Here is a 24,323-nt window from a genome sequence, read left to right as displayed (position 1 = left end):
CGTTCAGGCTTTCAGCGCCCCTATGTTTGAGGCACGATGTATGTCTCCCTCAGTTTAAGCAGATTTCCCAAGCTTATGAAGTACTCTCAGACCCGAAGAAGAGGGATCTGTATGACAAAGGAGGCGAGCAAGCGATCAAAGAGGGTGGCTCCGGCGGTGGCTTCGGGTCACCCATGGACATATTCGATATGTTCTTTGGCGGCGGTGGGCGGATGCAGAGGGAGAGACGAGGTAATGTGCTCTCTTCTTACCCTGTCCCAAACTTTACAGCGTGATCGCAGTGATAGACGGGGTCAAGGTCTCTGAGGAGACTGCTGTAGATGTGAGACTTTAAATAACGTTAAAATGAAGTTATAGGGTTCATCTCAGAAGGGGAGAAAACAATTGTTGCTAACTCCTAAAACGAGTACAGAAGGGCATTTTCTTCATATGGGGGTAGTCTGATCTCTTATGCGTTGCCTCGTGTTAATAACTAACCAGATTTGTGTTTGAAAAGCCTTTATGTGAGCATCAGCCCAGCTGCTTGTAGGCTGAATAGGAAATGGAAGGCTAGCATACTTAAAATGATTTTTTAACTAAGGTACCAGAAATGTAGTGTCTAAATGTGAATTTGATCTTTAATTGCAGGTGTGTTATGTCTAAATGTGGATCTTGTCTTTAATTGCAAATAACTGTACCCAGATAAGATAGTCAAATCACATTCAGTCTGTGAAACCTTTTTGTTTTCCTGTGGTGTTCAGTGGAACTGAAACTGCAGTAAAATGCTGCTCAGAAATTAAAAGTCCAGACTGATCGTACTGGGAAATGCTGTAGTGTTAATTCACATCAAATTGTTACAATATTGTATCAAAGTATTCCTTATAAACTAGAGCTTGGTGTCCTTCACAAAATTAAGCTTGGGGTATCTACAGTTTCAATTCATTCCTGGGTATTAAAAAAATATAGTTATTTTAGCTTCCAGAAGGGTCCTTTGGTGAGAGGAAGAAAGTACTTTGCTGACTAGGTAGTGTCTCCACCTTCCTTGTAGGAGACATGTGGAATCGCTTTGTTGAAACTGAAGTCCAGCATTATAAAACTTGTCTGTGGTTGAGATATTTTTATCTGTCATGGTTTGTAGTTTCACGGAATAGTCTGTGACTTACTCTAACAGAAGTGTTAACTGACAAAGCTAGTGGAATTGTGACCTAATTTGACATTAGATGGGAAGGGGCTGGTGACTTATACCAGCAAAACAAGATAAAGGTGTATTAAAACAAGATGTGAAACTTGGCTTGGTTTATCATGTCTTGAGCGTAGTGACATGGGAAGTTTACTGTTAACTCAAAACCAAGCTTTAAAACTTGAGTAAGTATCCCTTTTCTTTTACAGGCAAAAATGTGGTCCATCAGTTGTCAGTAAGTTTAGAAGATATGTACAACGGTGCAACGAGAAAACTTGCACTGCAGAAGAACGTTATCTGTGACAAATGTGAAGGTAACTGTGAAACTGAAACTAAACGCAAGTTCTATTTAAAGCTTTTGGGGGTTTTTTTTTGACAGCCTGTAACTATCCATCTCCAATTTTTATTCTCCTCAGGTCGTGGTGGTAAGAAAGGTGCGGTAGAATGCTGTCCTAATTGCAGAGGAACAGGCATGCAGATCAGGATTCACCAGATTGGGCCAGGAATGGTGCAACAAATCCAGTCGGTGTGTATGGAGTGTCAGGGACATGGAGAGCGTATCAGCCCCAAGGACCGGTGTAAGAGCTGCACTGGCAGAAAAATTGTTAGAGAGAAGAAGATATTAGAAGTTCACATTGACAAAGGTGAGGTGTCTTACTGAGATGAAGTAATGAGCTTGGATGTACTGACTGACTTTGCAGCACTAAAACAGAAGCTTTAGCAAATGCATGGTGGTGATTTGGTGAGTAACGCTGCTGAATACATATACAGTAAAATTGCCTGTTGCTGTCTTTAAAAAGTAGGAAACTTGATTTTAGGGAAGGTCCGTTACTTGTATGTTTGCATCTAATACCTGTGCATATAACTAATAATACTGCAGGGTTTAGAACTCATTCTAAGTGGTGAATTATTTTTGAGCAAACTCGTAAGTGCAAGTCTTGATCAGGTAGCTGGACTGGACAAAATAAAACAGATCACTGGTTGACTCAGGTGCCTTCTGAGTTTTCCATGCAGACTCCGATCACTTCTACTGTGTTTCAGTGTGAAGGGGAACCAGGTCTGCTATAGTAACAGGGTGCAGAGACAGTGCTAAGCCTCTCATGCCTAGAACTCTGTTTGCTGTGCAACCCTGACAGTGCTGCTCAGTGCAGGTCCTCTTTGCCTGGCAAAGTACAACTTGATGCACAAACTGTCACGGTGATGGGAGAATGTGACAGTGTGGAAATGCATCTCTGTTGAGGAGGCTGGTGGGAGAAGTCTCTGGAGTAGAGCAGCTTGTAAAATGGAGCATGCTGAGGAGCATGTGGCTGCTACAGGCTTGTGCTTGATTGTAACCTGCAGCTGTTATATGTGTAGTGCACCTTATGCAATGCCTGGATTTGTTTTTAACAGAGAAAATCCTACAGTGGTGTTAAATACAAGGGCTAGTAGGCATAAATACGGACATTTTAAACAGGGATATCCCTGAGGAGAGTTTATTTTCCCCTACAGAAAAACAGACCTAGCTAACATGAGGCAGCTAGAATTTACAGTAGAGACTGTGTGTGGGTGAAATGGATTTCTAACATGACAGTCACAGTCCTAGGGATAGTGCTTCTTGCACTGAGATCATGTTTGTAAGTAGCCATGGCACATACATTTATAAAACTGAGGAAGCCAATTGGTCGCTTGCTCTCAGAATCTATTTTGTACACAGTGTTTCTGTTCAGTACTTGTGCTTACTGTGAAAGCTGTTTTGATCAGGTTTCCCTTAAGGACTTCACCTTGGCAGGTGGCAGTTTTGCACTACAATTAAGCTTAATGATATTGAGACATACGTAGTTCAGGCTGGCACCAGTAAAATCTGTTGCACGTGTGAGGAGATTAAAAAAAAAGTTTCCAGGGAAGGTCCTGATGTTCTAATTTAAAGATGCAGAGATCCCCTGAGGCCAGCTTGTGCCTATGAAAATATTTCTTATTGCTGCTTTTTCCCTAAAAAGATGAAAAATGTTTGTTTCTTTTCTGTAATAGGAATGAAGGATGGTCAGAAAATAACATTCCATGGTGAAGGGGACCAAGAGCCAGGACTAGAGCCTGGGGACATTATTATTGTCTTGGATCAAAAAGACAACTCTGTATTTACAAGGTAAAAACTCTGCAAATCCATGTTAACTCCTGAGGTGCTTGTCCATGTGCTGCCTTAATTACCAATCACCTTTTATGTACCAGAAATACCAGTAGGTAGGATCATGTGGCTAGAACTCACCTGTGAGTTTGTTGGAGTGGCCAAAGGAGCCCTGAGGTGTGCAGAAATGTTCTGTTCCAGTTGCACGAGATATTCTTATGAGAGCTTTGGCAGTGAAAGAGAATGGAAGGCAAACAAATCCAGTTACAGTTTCTAAGAGTTTCAAGGCCTTGAATTATAAGAACTCTTAAAATACTGAGATTTTGTGTAATAAATGTGAATAATTGTGATTATTTCCATGCTTTGTCTAGGATAGCAGTCTGTCACTTACCTCAGAAAATTACCATTTAGTGTAGGCAGCTGTTCATTGCCCACTTGGCTTCAAGGCACAGAAAACTTCTAGTGTGTTCAGTTTTGCTCAGGCATGTTTGTGACAAACCTACTGAATATAGCATGCACCCTGCTGACCGAAGGTGGTTTCCCACACTTAATTTTCTTCCTGAGTGCATTGGGTGGGTAATTAGTCTGTCCCTTCTTGCAAAAGCAAAGTGACTCAAGTAGCATTGACCATATCTCAAGTATTTTGTGATACCGGCCAGTACTGCTTGGTGTTGCAAGCTTCCTTGTTTCAAGTTACTCTCTGTGGAATGAGTCTGTCCAGAATATTTTGGTCTCATTAAAAGCAGTGCTGGTCATCTTGCAGAAATGTGTTGCACTTGATGTCTAGCTGCTTCTGTTCAGAGCAGTAATGAGGGATTCGGTGAACTTAGAGAAAGCATTTGTCTCAACATCAACCACTGACATTGTACTTGCAAATAGGAACAGGGAGCCAAAGGTTCTTGGGAAACCTGCAGACTCCTCCGTGGTGCTGAGCTCTGCTCCCAGAACTCTACGCCAAAGAACACTGAGCTCACAAGTTAAGAATCAGTTCTGTTTGCTTTGGATAAGCTTACTCAGCTGATTCTTCTTAACTTCCAGTGAAGCCAGATACTGAATCGGCTGTGCCAGTGGGACACTGTGGGCTAAGCTGTTTGCATAGTTACCTGGGACTTGAAGTCACAACTCTGCTAGTTTATTTTTGTCTTTCTGCCCATTGCCTTCAAGTTCTAGTGTTCTTAGATAACCCTTGATGTTACTGGTCTTGTGGGGTTATGCTGAGGTTATGCTGCCCTGAGACAGCTGGAATGTTCCCCCCTCCTCCAGTCAGAGCCTAAAATTACCTTCTCAGGCAAGTCTCCTTTCAGAGATCTTTAAAACAGGGTGAGTAAAATAAAAAGTTCTTTGAATAGGCTGGAAGATTTTGTAGCCTTTGAACATGCAGATATTGCTAGCACTGCTATACTGAAATCAGAGCAGGCAATTAAAACAATTACATTATCTCTTCCAGATACTTCTTTGTGCTTTTTAGAAGGTACTGTCACTGTAACCCAGAATGGTCATCACCTGCTCAAACTTCCCTAGTACCAGATCTTCAGAAAGCAAGTGTAACAGACCAGTCTTGAGCTAGCTGATGCACTTAAGGTATTAATCTATATAAAGGAAGGGGTTAATTGTCCTAGATGCAGTGCTTAGGAGGCTGAGAGTACTTCTTCCTAGAATTGGGAAGAAATGGTGAAGTGAAACTGGATGCCAGTGAGCCTTGCTGTGTATATATTTTTTTTCAGTAAATCTTCCACACATTGTGTAGCCAGAATTGATCAGTGATGGCTGTCAGCGTGGGAATTGTTCCTGTAATTGCTGGCTTGAGGTGCTGCATCAGTCAGTATTCTTTATGTAATTTCCCAGGCTTCTATTAAAATCACAGCTTTATTGTCCCTGTCAAGTTAAATGCTGAAGTGGGCTATGATCCTTTTACTGCTTCTCCCTCTCCATGACTGTTTTTGATTGGTTCTGCCTTAGACGAGATGAAGACCTTCTTATGTCTATGGATATTATGCTGGTTGAAGCACTGTGTGGTTTTCAAAAGCCTATCACAACGCTGGATAATAGAACTATTATTATTACCTCTCATCCTGGTAAGTGTGGGTTTGCTTTCTGCTAGAAGCCCAAGCATACGATGAATGTAAGCTGGAAATGTAAAGAAACAGAAACATTGCGTCTTGATGTATGGAATGCTGTCACAGGTGAAAATACTGACACAGTTAAAATTTAGCAGCAGTTTTAAGATGTATTGATGGTGAAAGGTAGATCAGAAGGTTGACTTTTAGCAGTACTTAATCATGAACCAATGTAAAATTGACAAGGTGATTCAGTAGAATGTGTTAAATCTGTAATTAACTCACTATTTTGGTTAATAATGGTAAGATTCACACTAATTTACTGCAGAGTATCCTTAGTCTATACTAATGCGGGTATATAGGTAGGTGTAACCACAAAGCACCCAAGCATGGGTTATTTGGATCCAGTGGAATATATGAGCACTAACACTTGTAAAAGCAGTGTGTGTATTCAAGCACATGGATGGGTGGAGAGGTGGATGAAAGGGAGGCCAGCCTGTAGTTGCAGATCCCTCCCTCCCGAGGTTGAGATCAAATACTCACGATGCTCCGGCCATCTCAGCGGGCAGTGGTTGAGTCTCGAGAAGCCTGACTTCATCCTGGCCTTTTCATGCAGTCCGTACCTGAGAGGCTCCCGGCTCAGGGGAGGGGCTGGACCCAGCCTGCTGCCATCCAGGAGAGCTCGAAGGGTCTTGCTTCAGGTTTGCTAATTACAGGGTCTGAGATAATCAGCCTTTGTCAGACATTTTCACACACTGGCCCACTTCGGCTGCTGAAACATTCTGGTATTTTCTAGGCCTGCACAGCTGGCAGAACTTGTTGATTTCCTATGTTTTATATCCCTCCCCGAGTTGGCCTTGACTCAAGTACAGATGTACCAGGTTGTCATGTCACAGATACAGAGGTACAAGCTGTCAGGTGGTGACTGTTTCGCAGGTCACAGGGAGAGCTGGCAAAGCAGGCCCAGCACACCGAGGAGGTGCCGTAGTGTTCCATTCCACTGTCTTTTGCAATCCATGACTGACTGACCCTGGGGTGGTTTGTGGCTTAGGAGAAGGGGAGATTACATCAAGTCTCGAGTGGGCTTTGAGCGATGGGACCAAACCACTGCAGATGTGTGCTGTTATCATGCTTTTTTTGCATAGTCTTTGCAGTAGAAATCTAAACAAAAAGGCATTTTTGGACAGCAATCAGCAGTAACTTTCTCTTTGCATGACATGGTAACAGACCTTTCCTCACGGACATACTTGTACCCTGAGGGATACCTCATGAGAATTGAAGGCCTTGGGTCTATGAAAACCACCTTTTCAGCCTTGGAAGTGATGGAGCACTTGAGTTTGTAAGGGTGCTTCCTTTGGGAAGCATAAGAGGGTGGTTGCGGTAATGTAGATGTCTTCCTGCTTTCCTACTCGGAAGTTACCAGACAGTAAGTCTCTGTTAGACTACTGTGTATTGGTGTCACTGTCTGACCACGGTGTGGAAGGTTACATTGGTGTTGAAGAAAGTTAAAACTAAAGCTGCTTGTGTTGCCTGCATGGATTACCTCTTCCCTTTTTTTTTTTAGGCCAGGTTGTCAAACATGGGGATATTAAGTGCGTGTTGAATGAAGGTATGCCCATTTATCGCAGACCATATGAAAAAGGACGTCTGATCATAGAATTCAGGGTAAGTGGGTCAGCTTACTTCAGTGGTACAGTTCGGCTCTGAGTATCCATCCAGACTTTAACTTCTACGCATTACGTCTATCAAGAAGAGATACCAGTTATGCAATGTCCTCCTTTGATATTTGTGTATTACAATGGTGAGAACATGTAATCCATCAAACAATTACAGTTCAGAACAAAGAGAAGACCTTGGGAACATTATGTGCTGAAAATACATTAAGTACCAAAAGAATTTCTTGGGATGCCTTCTGAGTTTCTATTTTCTTGGCATGTTTGTATCATCCTGTAGGAAGGATGAATTAGTAACTTCCCCTGTGCTGGAGCCAAGGAATAGGGTGGAAAATGCTGATTTCTCTGGAGAGAAGCTAATGCTGGGAGCTGTGGCAACTTGTCTGCTGTGGTTTTAGAGGACCTTCAACCATATCCGCTGTGATACATCCTTACTTTGCTTCTAGGGTGATAAGACTTGAATAACCCCAGTTCTTGGTGATTTCAGGTGAACTTCCCAGAGAATGGCTTCCTCTCCTCAGATAAGCTGTCCTTACTTGAGAAACTGCTACCTGCAAGGCAGGAAATAGAAGAAACTGAGGACATGGAACAAGTGGATTTAGTGGACTTTGATCCATCTCAAAAAAGAAAACACCACTATAATGGAGAAGTCTATGAAGATGATGATCATCACCCTAGGGGTGGTGTTCAGTGTCAGACATCGTAAATGGGCCAGTAAATAACTTGTGATGCTTGTTTTGTATGCATTAGTGGATGAGTGAAGGACTACACCTGCTATCTGTTGTTCTATCCAGCCATAGTTGTTTCTAAAAGCATAAAGAAATAAACCAAGTAATTAAACTGACTTTGCAATTTGTATAAAGCTCCAGGATGCAAGTTCAAATGAAGCTGATTGCACTTCACCTCTGCCTCTTGGTCAAGAAATCTCCCTTATCTGCTTGTCCTTTATTCCAGGCCTTGTAATCCTGTATGTGTGCGATTGCCCAGGCTTAAGATAAGATTCTGTGGTGTTCTTAGGAATTCTAGATCTTATACTCTGTTATATGCACAAGTACTTACAGTTCATGGTAAGATATAGTTAACTTTTGTACCAGTTAGGGTAATGTTACTGTTTTGGGCTTGTACTGGTGTTTGTAAATGGGCACTGGCTCTAATGCAACCACGTAATAGGTGAAGCTGACAAGGATGTCGTCAGTTGTCAATAGGCCCATCAGAGTCATGCCATCGACAAGCTCTCCGAAGCTACTGCGCTAAAGGTCAAATAGTCCCTTCCTCTGCTAGCTTTGGTCCTGACCATGGAGCTAGATGTGGAGCTTATTTGGCTCATTGCTGACTGCTGCTTGGCTGCTGCCCTGCACCATGCTGCCCATAGAGCCAGTGGCTGCTTGGCTGCTGCAGGAGCTTCCTTCGCTGCTGTGCCTGAGTGAACACCTCCAGGCTTTACTGGCACATGTGCGGTTTGGAACCTGTCACTGTGCTGGTGTGTGAAGCGTGACTTCCACCCTGATGACTAAAACCAGGTACCCCTCAGTGGAGTGTCAGAAAGCAGCACCGGCCCTGTCAGTGGGCATGTGTGAACCTGCAGGAGAGGAACTTACTGTCAGAGAACACAACCAACTGATGCAGCTAGGATGTTCTGAAATTAATGTATTGTGTGCATTATTTTAAGCTGACTCTTGAAATTTCTGTATGAATGTTCTAATTATTGTAGATTAAGCATTTCCAATATAATTACAAAATGGTTCATTGCCTCTTTTCTTAGACCAGATGTTGGTTTCAAGACACCACCCCCTTCTTTTTAGACAGCTTTTCACAGAAAAATCTTAGCAAAAAACTTCTTTCAGAAATATGCTGAGAAGACATGTCCAGATTTAACCTCTAGTGTGGTAGTTTCGACTTGTTCTACCATCTGGCTTGGGACAGAGCTTATGCTTTTCACGCTGCTTTGAAGCAGAAGTGTCACGAGGATAGCTCTAGTTTATCTTACTGGAAAATGACTGCTACATGACAGTGCACAAATTGTAACTAAAAATCTGGAAACTGTTAGTCTTGGAAAACATCTCTTGCTCTTGTGTTACAGGTTTCATTTTATAAAGGCAAATGGCTTTTGTACCTCTGTAGGTCCCTTTCAGGTACCTACGGCATAGCAATCCCCTGCATGTTTCACCTGTGTGCTGCTTTGGGGGTTATTTTTCCCTCCTCTGTCACAGCAGGGATAAAATTCTGCAGGTGAAGTGACTTTCCGGTTCTTGAATGGGCTCATCAGTGAGCTGCACAAATGTGATCAGCAGAGCCTTTGCTCCATCTGTAGGAGAGTTTGGCTGAGTCAGGGGTGGGAGAAGGTAATCCTACCTCTAGCTGCGGCTGAGACTCCTGCACAACCGTCTTGACAAACAGACTGAAATAGCTACTTGTTCCCAGTTCAGTGAGCACTCTTGTTTCTTCCTTTTCTTAAGTCCTGGATCAAAACAGTTGGGGCATGTGCTTTGAGGCTGGTAACAGGACATGATTTTGCTGTAGGTGACACTGTGTTTTATTAAAAAATGTTCCATAGCCTTTTTTTCCTTTCACCGCACTTAATGGCTGCACCAGCACAGTCGAGGTAATGTATCTGTTCTTGACTTAAGACCACGGTGGCCCATTTTCCTTCATGTTTGATGACACCACGACTAGTCTAGATGGTGGACAGGCCAAGCTTTCAGGAGGGTGGCTGACCAGAGGCCTCCCGAACCCCTGGCAGAGCAGCCCAGGTCAAGGTGCTACTACGAATCCAGGAAGGCAGGAGAAGCACCACCAGTTTACCATTCAGCTTTGAAATGAGCTAGAGACTGACATGAATGTGATGTCTGAATGAAATAACACTGTCAGCAGCAGAGGAAGCCTTCAGTGAAAAACACTAGTGAATGAAGGCAAGAGCTGGCAAGGAGGACCCAGCCCTTAGACCTTCAAGTGGGACATCGAATACAACGAATAGCTGCTTCCAAGCTTCTTATTTCTGTGTAACTGGCTATCACAGAGCTACAGCAAACATCAAAACGTACTACTGAAAAGTAACACTTTTTTTTTCTAACTTCTTAGTCTGTGTGAGATAGTTTCCCATTTCAGGGAGTGATCTGAATGGACAGCTGTAGAAGTTGATGACACAGTAGCACAAAACAGCTGCTTCTGTAACTACCGGCGTGGTAATCCAACCTATGGTAACCTGAGTTACGTTTGCAGTTACTTGAGTGTTTCAGTTTCAAGAACTCCAAAACCATACCACCAAGCTTATAATCGAGGCTAATAAAGAGAGCCTTTCCATTGTGCACCAGGCATGTAGGACTTGTTTTTCCCCCGAAAGCTCACAGCTCCACTGTTCCACAGGTTTGCTGTGAAGCGGGATGCCCACTGCAAGCTCATTTAAGAGACTGCTCTTATTTTCGCTGCTGCAGGGAAGAGTTCAGGGCCCAAACTGTTCTCTCTTCCCTGTACTTTGTCCACCCAAGAGCAGAAAGTAAACGAAGTGATTCGAAATCTGTTGCAGTGTGATGGAAGGTCAGGCAAGCAAGCAACTTGCCCTATGTTTTTTTTCACTAGCAACTTCATCTGAACGAACAGAGTCCAATCCAGTTGGTGGCCAGTTGTCCCCCAGGCCTCAGCATGGGGGCCATTTAATATCTCTAACAATGATCTGGATGAGGGGATCGACTGACAGGACGTGCAGAATGACCTTAAGTTGCACCAGGAGAGGTTTAGATTGGCCATTAGGAAAAATTTCTTCACTGACAGGGTTGTTAAGCTCTGGTACCCGCTATGCAGGGCAGTGGTGGAATCCTCATCCCTGGAGGGATTTAAAAGACAAGATGCAGTGCTGAGGGACCACATCACTCACTGACAGATTAGGTCAGTGTTAGGTTAACAGCTGTTGGACTCAAGGATCTTAAAGGTCTTTTCAAACCTTAATGATTCCATGATTCTGTCTGGGAAGATGTTCCTGCTTCCATTTGTGATAGATGGGTGCTCAAAGCATTACAAAGGCACACTGAGGAGAGAAGCAAGGTTTGATTTAATCCATCCTTTTCCAAAATCACAGCTGAAGAAATGCCAGGTTCCACGTCTTCTGAGGAAGCTTACAAAGCATCTAATTTCTGAAGACTAGAAAGGCTTAGCTGGTTGGCAGCAGCCCATGCCTGCTCGGAGACAAGCAAATGCCATTTTCTGCCCAACAAAGCAGAGACGGTAGCAGAAGAATTTGTTACTATGCAGGGAGTGGGGTTTTATATGCTAAGGGACACAAACAAACTGAGGAGGACTTCATCACTCTGTTTCATAGTGCAAGCAGCACCTGTCAACAGGTAAAATTGTCATGCTCCCTTCACTTCCACAGCATCCATCCATCTCCTTGTATCTTGCTCCATGGGGAGCCAAAGAACTCCCACGATTCCTACTCTGAAATAAAGCATTTAGCTCCCCTTTTCCTGAGGATTCCCCTAAAGCCTAAGCTGGGCCTCTGGTATTCAGACCCAAGTTTGCTCAGACTGTCTCTCACAAGCTGCCACGATCTAGAAGGTTGTAGGGTTTATTTACGTAGGGTTTATTCCACAGAACACATTGGACAACAAGAACTGGGCATGGACTAATCATGCCCTCCTGGTTTGAGCTGTTAGAACAGGATTAATTCTGTTCAGTGATTTCACTTTCCAGCTAAATTGTTTCCCATCTGGCACTGAGTTCAGTCTGAGATTTCCCCAGTGCTAGCCCACAGGACCAGTGGTGACGGTGATGTGGCTGCTGTCAGGCGAGTTGGGTTCATTACTGGTTTTGTATACCTTTAATTCTCTTGTTATTACTTTCATTAAAGCAGTTCTAGTTTTCTTTCCCAGTCTGTAAGTCTCTCTCCCTTATTCCCCTTCTCTTCCCCTTTGGAGACAGCGAGGTGTTAACAGAGAGCATCTGGCATTCGTCTAGTGACCAGCCCTAACCCTTGGCACATGATTAAGGGCTCCACCACTTGCATAACTGTGCAGGATCCTGAGCTGTTGTTTTTTGCTGAGACGGCCATAGCTCTTCCACATGCACTCTGGCAGCTGATTCCACCCAAGCAAGGCTAAAACTGACTGATGCCCAGTTCAGAAACAGGAAGATGAACTGACCGGTGAGGCTTTCACTACACCACATTCTCCCTGCAAAGCATTTCACACTCTTCTATGTATGACGGAACTTGACAGCTCCAAGTAAAATGATCCAAGAACCACACCCAGCCCATGGGTGAAGAAAGCTTTCTTAGGTATCACAGCACTAGATGCTGCTGTGTTCGAGTCGTACGTACAGGAGAGGGGCCTAACACCTTGCTGATTCTCCTGAGAAAATGTCTTCCTAGATTACATTAAATTAGGATTTACATTGGAAAAAATTAATCTTACCTAATGTAAATTGCAATTAACATTTTCAAGGTCATTGTTGTACTTTTGTGCCAGCTATTTTACAAATTACAGCTGCAGCTGGGAGTTAGTTAAGTTTTACCACTGCTATTTCATAAGTACCAGTATATTTTGCCTTTTTGCCTTGAGTACTTTTTGCAATAAACTCTGAAACTCTAAATTTAAAAGGATAATAAAGGCTGGATTTTCTCCCACTTTTAAGCTAGAGAATGTATTTCAACATTGAGGATTTTGAAAAGTTTTACATGCTTCACCTACTTTAAAAGAACAATTGTAAGAAAGATACATTTTAAATGAGGATTAGCAGTTCTGCATAATCTGAAGGCAAAATAAACCACAGGTCAGATAGATAATATTAAAAAGATTTTGTCAAGATTTTCTCCTGTATCAGAAGTACTAATTGTCAATAGAGCTTGTCAGATGTTTCTCACACACTGGTGTCTTTTCAGGCAGGAAAAATAAGCACTTTTTGCCATTAAAAAATAACTTTATTGCCGTATCTCAGGAAGTAAAAAACAACTTAGGAATTAAAACTTTACAGCTAAACACAAAACCAAACACTACAGTTGTAGTGAACAAGCAATGTTATATGAGAAGTTAAGCTGAAATTTTTCTGCATTTCCTCAGAGCAATATGAACACAGACTAATCAACTGCACCAATCACTGCCGAAGGCAGTCAGCCACCAGCTGACAACCAACTCTTGGCATTAGGCTCAAGACCTCCAGCTGAAAAAACCTGTGAGGTTATTTAAATTGGAACTGATTTAAGTAAGTCAAAGAGAACTCATTACTGGTTGAAAGATTACAGAGTCAGCAGAGCATTTTACCAGAGCTCAGGACAGGAAACTGTGTGGTGGATTCAAACCTGCATGTGATTGTCTCATCACTAGAGACAAAACCTAATTTTTTGCTGCATCAAAACTAGAGTCAGATTTTAGAATATCCTGGTGTACATGCACAACAGTGTGCATGAGTTAGGACCTGAAACAGAAACACCATCTGCTCCAAAATGAAGAGCATGAAAGCTTCTTTTTATCATAGTGTGGGACCCACGTATCAGCTTAACTAGGTCCACAGGTATATGAAATTAAAAAAAAACCCACCTTACAAATAATTACTAAAAGGCTAAGTATGCCATGCCTGTTTGGGCAAATAGGAAGCTAAACTGAGTAAACTGGAAAAAAAAACAGAACAGCGGCAGCATGTGCAGCATCACAGCACTAGGAACTCGGCCTGCGTAAACTGCCCTTCGCATGTTTTAAAATACAGATCCACCCCCACCGCCTGCTTCACTTCACGCTGCACTGAAGACAACATGCTCTTACTAGGAAGAGGGCCCAGCTAAGAATTCCTCTCAGCCTGGAAGTAAAACCGAAGAAAACAAACAAACAAAACTGAACAACAAAAAAATCCCAAAACTAAACAAAGAAAAAAAAATCAACTACATCTCACTGGCATGTGAGACAGGTTTATATATGGCAATGCTGGGAGTTGGGGAAGAATAGTTTCATTCTGAGGAAGCTGTATGGACATTGCTTAATATGTGTGATTGGAAAAAATGTGAAATAAAGGTGAAAACCCACTAGACTAGAAAAGCCTCTGCATTTTACTGCATTCTAGGAAGTCAGCAACCACTTTTAATTGTGTATCGCTTCTAGCTTGTTCAGCTTTTACAAACACTGTAGGAAGAGTACAGACTTCAGGAGACAGGAAAAACACTCTCACTGAAGTTGCTTCAGCTACTCCGGTAAAAATAAAAGTATCTGCAGTTAACTGATGCTATATTTAAGCATCAACCTACCTAACTCTAGACCAAGAAGTAAAAATGTCATCCTCTGGAAAATTGAAGTGAAAATTGAGCAATTTATCACACTCTGTGTATTTAGACCTTGTTAAAGCACAAACACCAATAACGTGCAATTAACAGGCACACTTCATAGCTCCTTGTGAAATCAAGCTATGGCTTCCAGAGCTTGAGGAGACCATCTTCACTGTAAGTGGCAATCAGGTTCTGGTGGGGGTGATGAGCAATGCCAATGACATCTTTTTCATGGACCTAAAGAATAAGCAGAAAGATGCATCAGGAGATTCTCTCTTTAGCAGATTCAAGCCAAATATTCTCTTCAGTCAAGAACTAGATGAAAGCTGGACTGAGGTTCTACATGCTTTGTGCATACAGCAGAAGCAGAAGAACATACCCCTCAGTGTTAAGTTCTAGCTGCAAACAATGTTTGTGACACAGCGGTTACTTTTTGTTGGGTCAAAGAAGGTTCGGTGAAGGCTTACACACACCAAAATCCATGACTTCAAATTTAGACATTCAAGCTGGCATTCCTCTTTACTTTAATCCAAGGCAAATTTAACCTGACAGCTCCAAATCTGACAGCTTGGTCAGGTTTTCCATCAGGGGAGCCCAGGTCAAGACACGTTCTAGTTCAAGGAAGTTTGAACCAACTCGTGCCTGGTGGGTATACATTTTCATAACTTTTAAAAGTTAAAATAGTTTTTAAAAAGTCTAAAGACACAGTACAGCCAAATGTTCTGAAATGTGTTTGTTACTAATCATGGCTGCCAAAAATGAAAGGTCTCTTGGTACAAGACTTCTCCTTATCAACTTCATTAAAAAAGTACATTTAGATCACCCTCGTGTTTACAACTCTGCAAAAGCTCAAAGCTAAGAACTTACAGTCAGAGTTCTCTCCAGCTTGCCAGTCACTGTGCTAAAGCAATAGAGCACAAAATCTTCACCGACACAGTAGATCCATTCACCACGAGGTGAGAGCGCACAGCAGACAAAGTCACCACCTTCTCTCTTACCAGAGCTAAAACTTCTCACAATCTGTAAAGATAACACCCAAAAATACCTGTCAGGATTACATTGTGGCACGTCATTGCTACGCTCAGGGCAAAAATATAGGCAGTACTAGGTCTGCTCAGAACACAGGATGTCTCCATAGCTGCCATCGCTTCCTGCAAGCCAAGCTGTTCAATCACCTGGATACAGAACAGTCTGTCATGAAAGACAACTGGAGACATCGGGCTAGGTTAATAACCCAAGGCTAGGTTATTGACTAGATTTTTGGCATTCTTAAAACGACTGAGAGAGAGACTTGAAAAAAAGGACACCAGTAGATCACATACTTGTCCTTGCATATTCATAATGACAACTGTATTCGATCTGTTGCAAACAACGAAGTGTTCTGGGTTTTTGGGGAGCAGAATGACACTATTCACAGTAATGTCTGTCCCAGCAGTGCTGCCAAGGGACTTGAAGGTGTTTGAGCACTCTGTCGTCTTCACATTCCAAACCTAGTGTGAAAAAAAACATGCAAAACCAATTAGCTTAAAAAAAAAAAAAAAAAAAAAAAAAAAAAAAAAAAAAAAATCAAACAAAAGTGAGCTGATTCAGGATATAGGATTCTAATTTCATTTAAGGCTCTTGAAGAGAGATATTAATTCCACAAATTGTAGCTTAAAGCAGATTTAAAGAAAAAAAATTATCACATGTATTTTAAGTGTGGACACTATGAACAATTTCACCACAACTGAACTGAAAAAGAATTTCCATTATCCACATTCAGCCTGGCTCCCTTTGATCAGGCATATTCCCTGAGGGGTGAGTCCAGACTTGTGTTCTGATTTTAGCTAGTGTCTGTAAATGTATGTGTAGCCTCTGCACACACAATTTGCCTTACACAAGACAGGCACGAAAACCACTGAAAAAGGAAAGCCTCACTGATAGCAGTGAGGGAGATGTCCCAGCTTAGAGCTGCTTCAGGCTCAACACAAGGCCCTTCTAGCTGTTTAGAAACATGAAATGGAACTGCTTGTTTAATATTCAAAATAAAATATAACTCACTATGAAATACATCACATGTATTTTATTTTAAAATAAAATACAACTCACATGTTTTTGCTGTTTACATACTACTGCAATCAGAATGAAAGGTAGCACCTTCTCACTCTATTCCCACAATTACGGCAGTCTAGCGAAGAGTGCGAGCTTGAAATAATGTCCCACTTATATATGAGCAAAATCTGTGACACCCTCCTAGGCCACATCTATGAACGAGACCTGTTTACCCACTCCCCCTGCACTACATCAATGTCCTACTTCATGTAGCTGTTTCTATATTAATTTATTTATTATTTGTCGGTAATGCCCTGTATACAATGCTTTACCCCTCTCAGCTCCACTCTTTGCTGAGACTAGAATCTTAGTCACTTCGACGATCAGTTTCTTTAATGCCAGATTACCTAGTTTAAATGGCAAGAAACTGCTAAGCACCAAGAAATAAACAGGTGTCCAACACAGCAAGCAAGAAAATATCATTATTTCAGACAAGGGAATCCCTACGTTCTAGGACAAGAGGTTTAACAGTGAATTCCATTTCTAGAGTAAAGCAGGAACTGGCATGTCATACTGCACCTATGTCCTCCTTTCATAAATAATGTAGAAACAGGCCCTGCAGCAGTCTGTAACTCTGTAAGCATGGCATGAAACTTCATCAGTTCTCATTTACACTCACCTACAGCAAGCGTCTCAAGCAGAAAGACTTATTGCAGATAACCCCAAGTCCTTCTCCAAAGATTGAGCAGTTATGACAAATCAGCTACAACACGCAAAGACTCTGAATGTGCTATCTGCAAAGGGTAAATGCCATATCTTACCTTCACTGTGCCATCAGAGGAGGCACTGATGATATAGTGGCCATCCTGGGTGAAAGTAGCTTCATTGACAAAGGAAGAATGACCACGGAATTCCTTTAAAGTTTTCCCAGATTTTAAACCATGAATCCTGTCACAAAAAAGAGGTCACAGCTGAGTGAGCAACTGAGGTAGCCTGACCACCCTCTGCCTTCACTGTGTTTTTAAATCTGAGATACCTTTGACAGGTAACAATAAAAAGCACTGAAAATCTGCAAGCCATAAGTCTTTTATCACAAGCCCCTTTCATCAGAGACATGTGTTCCTGTGAAAAGCATAGGGAAATACCATCAGCCTACACACTGACAGGACTGTGAAAGATGGAACCATGAAGCTGACAAAAGTACAAAATTAAGTTTAATAATTTAGATCAACAGCCTCCTCAACTTTAAATGAAGTCAGCTTGCTCAAGACCTTGACCAAGGCCTTGACTAGCCGAGTTAAGAAAAATTGTCTCCTTACACCCACATAGAAATCTTTTTCTTGTGCGAGCTGTTGCCATTGCCTCTTACTGTGCAGTTCTGCAAAGAGTTTGCTCAGGTATCTAAACCGAAATTATACTGCTAATCTGTATCAGCCCTAAATGGTAGAACCTTGTCCTGCTTTGTGTTAGAACAGAATTAATTCTGTTCAGTGATTTCACCTTTCAGTTAAGTGTAACCTACTGGCTCCAGAAATACAGTTTTCAAGCAAAAGTCTGATGCCTTGAGAATGGAATTCCTTACTCCACTTGAAGTTTGCTGTTCTTGATTCAACATCCAACCTTATGTAATTTCAATTAAAATACTTACGCTATAATTAAAATACATCAGGATTATAACAGATTAACTCCTCTCATTAAGATGCTCTGTAATGCCTGTTCACTGTGCAGCTGTCGGATGCACACATTTCTTCATTTTCACCTACAATACTACCATTAGTACTGTTGGGTCTTACAGTACAGGCAAGAGCCTAAAGCTATTAAACATATCACAAAAAACATTTGGTCATCAAGCACTGGATCAATCTGACTCATTACGGAAGTCCCATATCCTGCATCTCAGTTTTGAAAAGGACAGATGAGGAAGGTGGAAACCTTGACAAACCAGACTAATGACTGGGAGAAACCTCATGATATTGGGAGCAGAATGTTGAAGAACCACCTCAGGCATCAGAATCAACCAGGGACTGACAGGCTGCAGAGGAGCCTGCAGCAAAGGACTGCAGCCCTTGAGGAGAACCAAACGACAGGCAGCCGTGTCTTGCGGCACTAAGGAAACCCAGCCACACACCGGGTGCATTACGAGGGGCACAGCCTGCAGATCAAGGTTCCTCCAATTAGCGGGTCCTTGGCAGAGGTGTAGCCACCTCTGGAGGACTGTGCCGTTTTGGGCCCCCACTAAGGGGCCACTAAGACAGCCAGAGGCTGGAATGCTTGATACATGAGGAGAGGCTGAGAGTGCTGGGTACATTCAGCCCAGAGAGAAAACTCAGGAGCATGTAATTGCTGTCTTCTTGCAGACAAAGAAGTTAAACAAATTATTATTAAGTCAGAATAACCCCAAAGAAGAAAAATAACTGTGAGCTAGACAGAACTGATCTAAGCTGCTTTCCACCGCAGCAAAGTGTCTGCATAGCAACAAAAGAGCTTTGTTGCAAGCCAAATCCACCCAGCAGTGCACAAAGGCTGCTCGGTAACGAGACACTAAACAGGCGCAGGATTGGAATTACTGCACCACACAAGTATTAAGCAATGCCTTCCAGACGCCAAGAGCTGCAGGGTCAAGGGTTTGATGAGGCTGCTGCCCATTTGGTAACTTAGACTAGATTAGAGTTTGAGTATTTTTGAGACTACTTGCTGCTATTAGAAGTTACAATTCACTTCATTCTTGCTTTTACCCACTCTGCAATGATCCTCAAAAAACAACGGAATCTAAGTCTTTAATAAACACCTAAAAAATTGTAACCATTTGGGTTAGCAGAAGTACCTAACAACTTTTTACAGAATAAATGGTGTTGGATTCTTCTCGGGGGGGCACAGCTAAACGACCAAGAGCCAAAGGGCACAATTTACAAAGGAAAACAATAAAAAAAAAAAAAGTCTTTCCTAATGACCAAACAATATTTCATCTGAGACGTTGTACAGTCCTAGGACAGATGCCAAGAGAAGCAGTAGGGTCTCCACCCACAGAACTCAGCTGGACAAGGCCCTGAGCAAGCTGTCCTAACTGAAAGATTGGTTGTGCTCTAGGAAGCACATTGACTAAAGACTACTAGACGAACCTTCTAGATTAAACTGTTTCATAATTTATGCCTAGTCTTCCTTACACGGGTTGCACAGATACTTGAGCTTTCTTAGAGAACTGGGAATTCTCTTCCGGGAGTGAAGCAAAAAATTATCCTGTTTCTATGACTCTTTCTCGTCACATAAAGATTTTTCTTTCTCTTGCCAGCATAAATTAATAACCCATCTGTCCATGATTTTTTCTCCAAAGCAGTTGTACATGTCAGAGCAGAGAACCACAGAATAACTTAGACTGGATGAATTCTCAGAAGAACTCTATTCCAGTGTTCTTCTCAAAGCAACGTCAACTTCCAAGTTGCACATGGTCTTGTTTAACTTAGCTTTGAAAATCTTCAAGGGCTGAGATCCACCCCCTCCAGCCAACTCTTTCAGCACTGTCCAAGCACCACTTCTTTCTCAACGGAAAAAAAACCCAGACGTTTTTCAAATCAGAAGAATCAGAATTTGTGGAGGTTGTCCCTTGTAGGTGTGCACTAGAGAAGATCTAGCATTGTCTTACCTGACCTTGCTAGGTGAGGCAACCAGGTCCCTTCACAGCCTTCTTCTTCCAGGCCAATCAGGCCCAGCTTTCTCAGCCTTCCCTTATACACCACACACATCTGAAGAAATACTCAGATCGAAAACTAGTACCCCAATGCACAGGAAAGGCTGTATTGCCATTTCCAGATATAAAAGGCAACTCCTGCTTTTGAAGCTCTCAGGGTCCATCAGCTTGGATGTCTAGTATTCCATGTCATACTGCTGGGAAGAATAGATGCCCAGAACACATTTTATCTGGGTCCTTCTTCCTCTTGTTCCCACTCTAAAGGGAGCTCTCTGGATCCAAGAAAGATAGAGAGGTGATGTGGGAGCTGGGATTACAGAGATGGATCCCAGATGCGAGTTAGGACAAGAATTCTTGTGTGATAAGGGCTGGCAATGCATGACTTCGAGCAGCCACATGATGCGTAGTGACTGTGCCTAAATGTGGAGGGATGCACCTTATCTCCTCTCACCCACGGGCAGCTCACAGGGACACACAGACCCTTATTCAAGCTCACAGAAGAGCTATGACTATTGCTAATGGCAATTCCCAAGCACTTTTGGAAATCTTGCTCTACTCAGCAGCTATCAGGAGGCAGTAAAGAAAATGCACCAAAATACTTAAGGCCGCTCTCAGAGAATTTCTTTAGATAGTAGAAAAAGGAGACCCCATGATACTGCTTCAAGAAAAATAAACTGGATGGAACCAACTACTGTCATGTCATTTATCAAAGCTACTGAGTATGATTAGGCTGTTTCAAGAACTGTCATCAGATCTTCTTTACCCTAAGCTTATTATAAAAAGGTTATTTTTGACAGTTGACAACTGCCTTGTAAGCCAGGAGTCTCCCAGAAAGAAAGCACATAATGTGAATGATGTAAATGACAAGAGAGCAGAAGTATGTGGGCCTTTGTGCTGGAATAACGGAAGGCCAAAGTTTGAAACTGTTCCTCTTCAACCCTCCACAGTCATGCTCTGCTGTTAGTATTAAAACTCAGTGCAAAAATATCAAACCTCAGGACAAATGAATTCATTCTCAGAAGTTTAACTGCTTAGTGTTTTCTCCTGTACTATAGCTGACACATTCTTAGTTTATTTACCTGATTGTCTGATCAAACGAAGCACTAAGAATTTGGCTGCTGTCTTTAGAGAAACTGAGGCAGGTAACACCTTTACTGTGCGCTCGCTCAAATCTTCTCAGACACTGACCGCTCTGGATTTTCCACACCTGGAGAGGAAACAGCAGAATAAATACAGAGGTGGTTACTTTGTTATGAGATTCCAGACGCTTAAACGCCAAAGCCAACATGTATCTGTTTCTGAGCCCTGACCAACTTAATTTGTTTCTGACGGAATGGCAACGTTATTGCAACTGCAAGGGAACCTTTCTGGTCACCACCTGCACTGCCACACTGTACAAAGAGATTTGTACCTTGATCTTCCCATCCTGTGCTCCAGTTGCCAGCATTTCTGTATCTCTGCTGAAGCACATGCACAGCACTGCATCATCCATCATCATAAAATTATCTTGTGCCTGGTACTTCAGATCCTAAATGGAAGCAGAAGATCAGCCAGTCAAAACAGTGAATTCAATAAATATATTTTAAGGCAAAGGGCAAAAGTACTAGCAGTTTTAACTTCAGTTATGTTTTACAGCCTATTATTAAGCAGACCTGACAGCCTTATAATTACAGGGAAGTGCTACTGTCACCATTTTAAAGGCAACGACGACCTAGAAAGGTAAAAAAAATGTTACTGCAGAGGGAAGCCTATGACAAACCAGACAATTAAACCCATGGGAAGATTCCAGACCAATACTTGAACTCCCCAAGTAGGCATCCCCTCACAGTCTCACAGACTCACAGTCGCCAAGAAATCAAAACAAACATAAAGTACAATCTCAAAGAAAAAAAAAATCCAGGTGCTCAGGCCAATGACCTATCCATGCAATAAGGTACAATTTACCTTCCTGATCTTTCCCGTAGTGAAGTTCCATACTTCAATGAAACCATCAACAGAGCCAGTCACCAGGTACTGCCCATCCGGGGAAAACCGAGCACACTCCACATGTGACTTCTGCCCAAACTGTTTTATAGGAAAACATAAATTAAGGTTCATAGGCAATTCAAAAGAAGAAACTCATTAAAACAAAGCCCTAGTCTCACTTAGTGGCAGAAATACAGTACATTCTTTCTAGAGGTATGCATTCACAGATTTCCTGTTAAGGTACAAAAAAACCCCTGACAATACCTACATATTAGCACCTCAAAACCAAACACAAAGCCCCTCCTTTTGATCTGGTAATATCTGTGAAACTTACATTAAACTCTCCATGCTTACAGCAGCAGCTGGGTTAGCTTTTGTTTCTGGTTTTGGAGTGAACTGTGGGTATTAATAAACACCTTTCCAGTTCCCTACATGTATCACTAGCAGACTTCTGATATTTCTGAAGTAGTGAAAATTACTTCACTTGGAATGATGTTTCTCAGTTAAATTCTCATAGGAGAATGTTTGGTGTTTTTTACATTAAATTTTTGAATGTTTAAATTTTTAGATATCAGTGACCATGACAACTGAGTATAGAAAACCATTTTCACTAATCAACCCAAAAATCCAAGATCAAGACTGGCAAAGAAAATGAGTTCTAATAAAGCATTTCTACCAAGCGGCTACCGAACACAACACATTGATTTCACAGTTCCAACTCATGACTTCCAGACCCCACTATTTTCTGTTCACTGGGAGAACTGGTAGTGCTACTAACTGACTAGAGTGAACCAACACTTCTCACTGCACAGAGCTGCTTGGTGAAGTTGAAAAGCCTTCATGGGAAGATACTGCCTGTTCCACATTGTGAGTGCTGCAGGACAGCTATGTTCACTCTCTTTTGAGATCTATGTGAATAAAATCCTTAAAAAGGAGATACTGGTCATATTAGTAGGCCTGGTACGGAATGGTGCACGATCAAAACTTCAGTGGTTCACAGAAGCTGTATGCACGCACAGGAGTTTAAGACACAAGCGCTTCCTTGCACAAATAAGGAAAGGGACTAAGCAAACCACTTCTGGAAACTGAATGATTCTGAATCGAGAAGTCAAAGAACAAAATAGTACGTTTATCATATTCACAAACACCATGAGCTCCCAATCTTGTTAAGGGACCTCATTTCAGGCTGTCATGAAGTCTCCTGACGAGATAAAGCACAGAGAAGAGGAGGGAGGGAGGGAGGGGTTGGGGAAAATGACTTATGAAAAGGGGAACAGAAGAATTCACAAGGTTTTCTCCCACCTGTCAACATAAAGCACAGGAAAGAACAAGCAGCAGTAACACACACAAAACCAAACACACATCACCTTAATATGTCTGCTCAGCTGTGTGGGGAACTTTTCTTCTTCCACGTCTTTCACAGCTGCTTTGCCTCTGAACAAGTCAATTGTCATTCCGGGAGGAAGCAGGCCCTGATGCTGCTGCCATTTCAGTGCCTTTAGAGTTAAAAGCCATACCATTAGGTATCAGTTAACGAACAAATTCATCATCAAAGCTTGCTTCTAATTAACAAAATACAGCAATAGCTTCCTGTTACCCCTACAAACCAAACACCTGTACAGTTTGAGACAAATACACTGCAAACCATTATTTGAAACAAGACTTATCAGATGACGCTTCCTCACTCATGATCACAAACAGCACAGAACCTGCCCCCAAACCCCAAAGGCTTTTTGCAGGTGGAAATGACTCAGGCCCACCCTTCTCATGCTGCCTTCAGTAGGCGGCACACCATATGTACACAGCGGGAGCTCAACCTCATGTTCATTCGAATCACCTGACCCCTCCTCTGTTCGCCCAGGTCTGCACACATTAAAACAAACAACGACACAGAAGCTTTCTTGGATGGTGCAAATGAACCTCATTCAGAAGAAAGAATCTTATACAAGCCCTTCAGCAGAGAGCTGCCTTCAGTCACAGGAAACAACTGTTATGCCAAGAGAATGTATCTGGCATACTCACAAGCTTAAAAAGTAAGAGGTAAGCTGTAAAACCGCAAAACACATGGACTAATGTCTACACAGAGTATCGAAAAACACATTCTGAGAATCAAAAAAGAGTTCTAAGTACAACAGTGGGCACCTGTGCCTTAGTATGTACTTTGAAAATAATCTTCCTTATGTGATGAGTATTTATTCTGTGGTGTTGTGACTTAACTCAGCAGGCAAAGAGGCACCAGGCAGCCCTTGTTCACTCCTCCCTGCTTCCAGAAAGATAGGGAGGACAATTGAAAAAAAGAACAGTAAAAATCATGGGTTGAGATAAGAACAGCTTAATAACTGAAATAAAATAACAACAATAAAATAACGTAATAGTAACAATGAAAATTAATATAACAGAAAGGGAAAG

General features: G+C 42.1%; 2 protein-coding genes across 2 annotated transcripts in view; one reads left to right on the top strand and one right to left on the bottom strand.

Annotated features, from left to right (window-relative positions):
* DNAJA1 (DnaJ (Hsp40) homolog, subfamily A, member 1) overlaps positions 1 to 7,837 on the top strand; it is an 8,264-nt gene extending 427 nt beyond the window's left edge. Inside the window, exons 2-8 of the mRNA XM_010140237.1 lie at positions 54 to 231; positions 1,369 to 1,473; positions 1,576 to 1,803; positions 3,170 to 3,284; positions 5,223 to 5,338; positions 6,885 to 6,985; positions 7,481 to 7,837. Coding sequence (XP_010138539.1) covers positions 54 to 231; positions 1,369 to 1,473; positions 1,576 to 1,803; positions 3,170 to 3,284; positions 5,223 to 5,338; positions 6,885 to 6,985; positions 7,481 to 7,699 — 1,062 coding nt within the window. The 3' untranslated portion in view covers positions 7,700 to 7,837. The remainder of the gene's footprint in view (positions 1 to 53; positions 232 to 1,368; positions 1,474 to 1,575; positions 1,804 to 3,169; positions 3,285 to 5,222; positions 5,339 to 6,884; positions 6,986 to 7,480) is intronic.
* A 6,223-nt stretch (positions 7,838 to 14,060) lies between these two features.
* Positions 14,061 to 24,323, bottom strand: part of SMU1 (smu-1 suppressor of mec-8 and unc-52 homolog (C. elegans)) — a 12,193-nt gene continuing 1,930 nt past the window's right edge. Inside the window, exons 4-11 of the mRNA XM_010140236.1 lie at positions 23,282 to 23,410; positions 21,894 to 22,013; positions 21,361 to 21,477; positions 21,029 to 21,156; positions 17,086 to 17,212; positions 15,556 to 15,723; positions 15,101 to 15,253; positions 14,061 to 14,470 (exon numbers count right to left, since the gene is read on the bottom strand). Coding sequence (XP_010138538.1) covers positions 14,372 to 14,470; positions 15,101 to 15,253; positions 15,556 to 15,723; positions 17,086 to 17,212; positions 21,029 to 21,156; positions 21,361 to 21,477; positions 21,894 to 22,013; positions 23,282 to 23,410 — 1,041 coding nt within the window. The 3' untranslated portion in view covers positions 14,061 to 14,371. The remainder of the gene's footprint in view (positions 14,471 to 15,100; positions 15,254 to 15,555; positions 15,724 to 17,085; positions 17,213 to 21,028; positions 21,157 to 21,360; positions 21,478 to 21,893; positions 22,014 to 23,281; positions 23,411 to 24,323) is intronic.

Source organism: Buceros rhinoceros, unplaced genomic scaffold (genome assembly GCF_000710305.1).
Source record: "Buceros rhinoceros silvestris isolate BGI_N320 unplaced genomic scaffold, ASM71030v1 scaffold16877, whole genome shotgun sequence".
Lineage (NCBI taxonomy): Eukaryota > Metazoa > Chordata > Aves > Bucerotiformes > Bucerotidae > Buceros > Buceros rhinoceros.
This window is presented reverse-complemented; position numbering and strand designations above follow the sequence as displayed.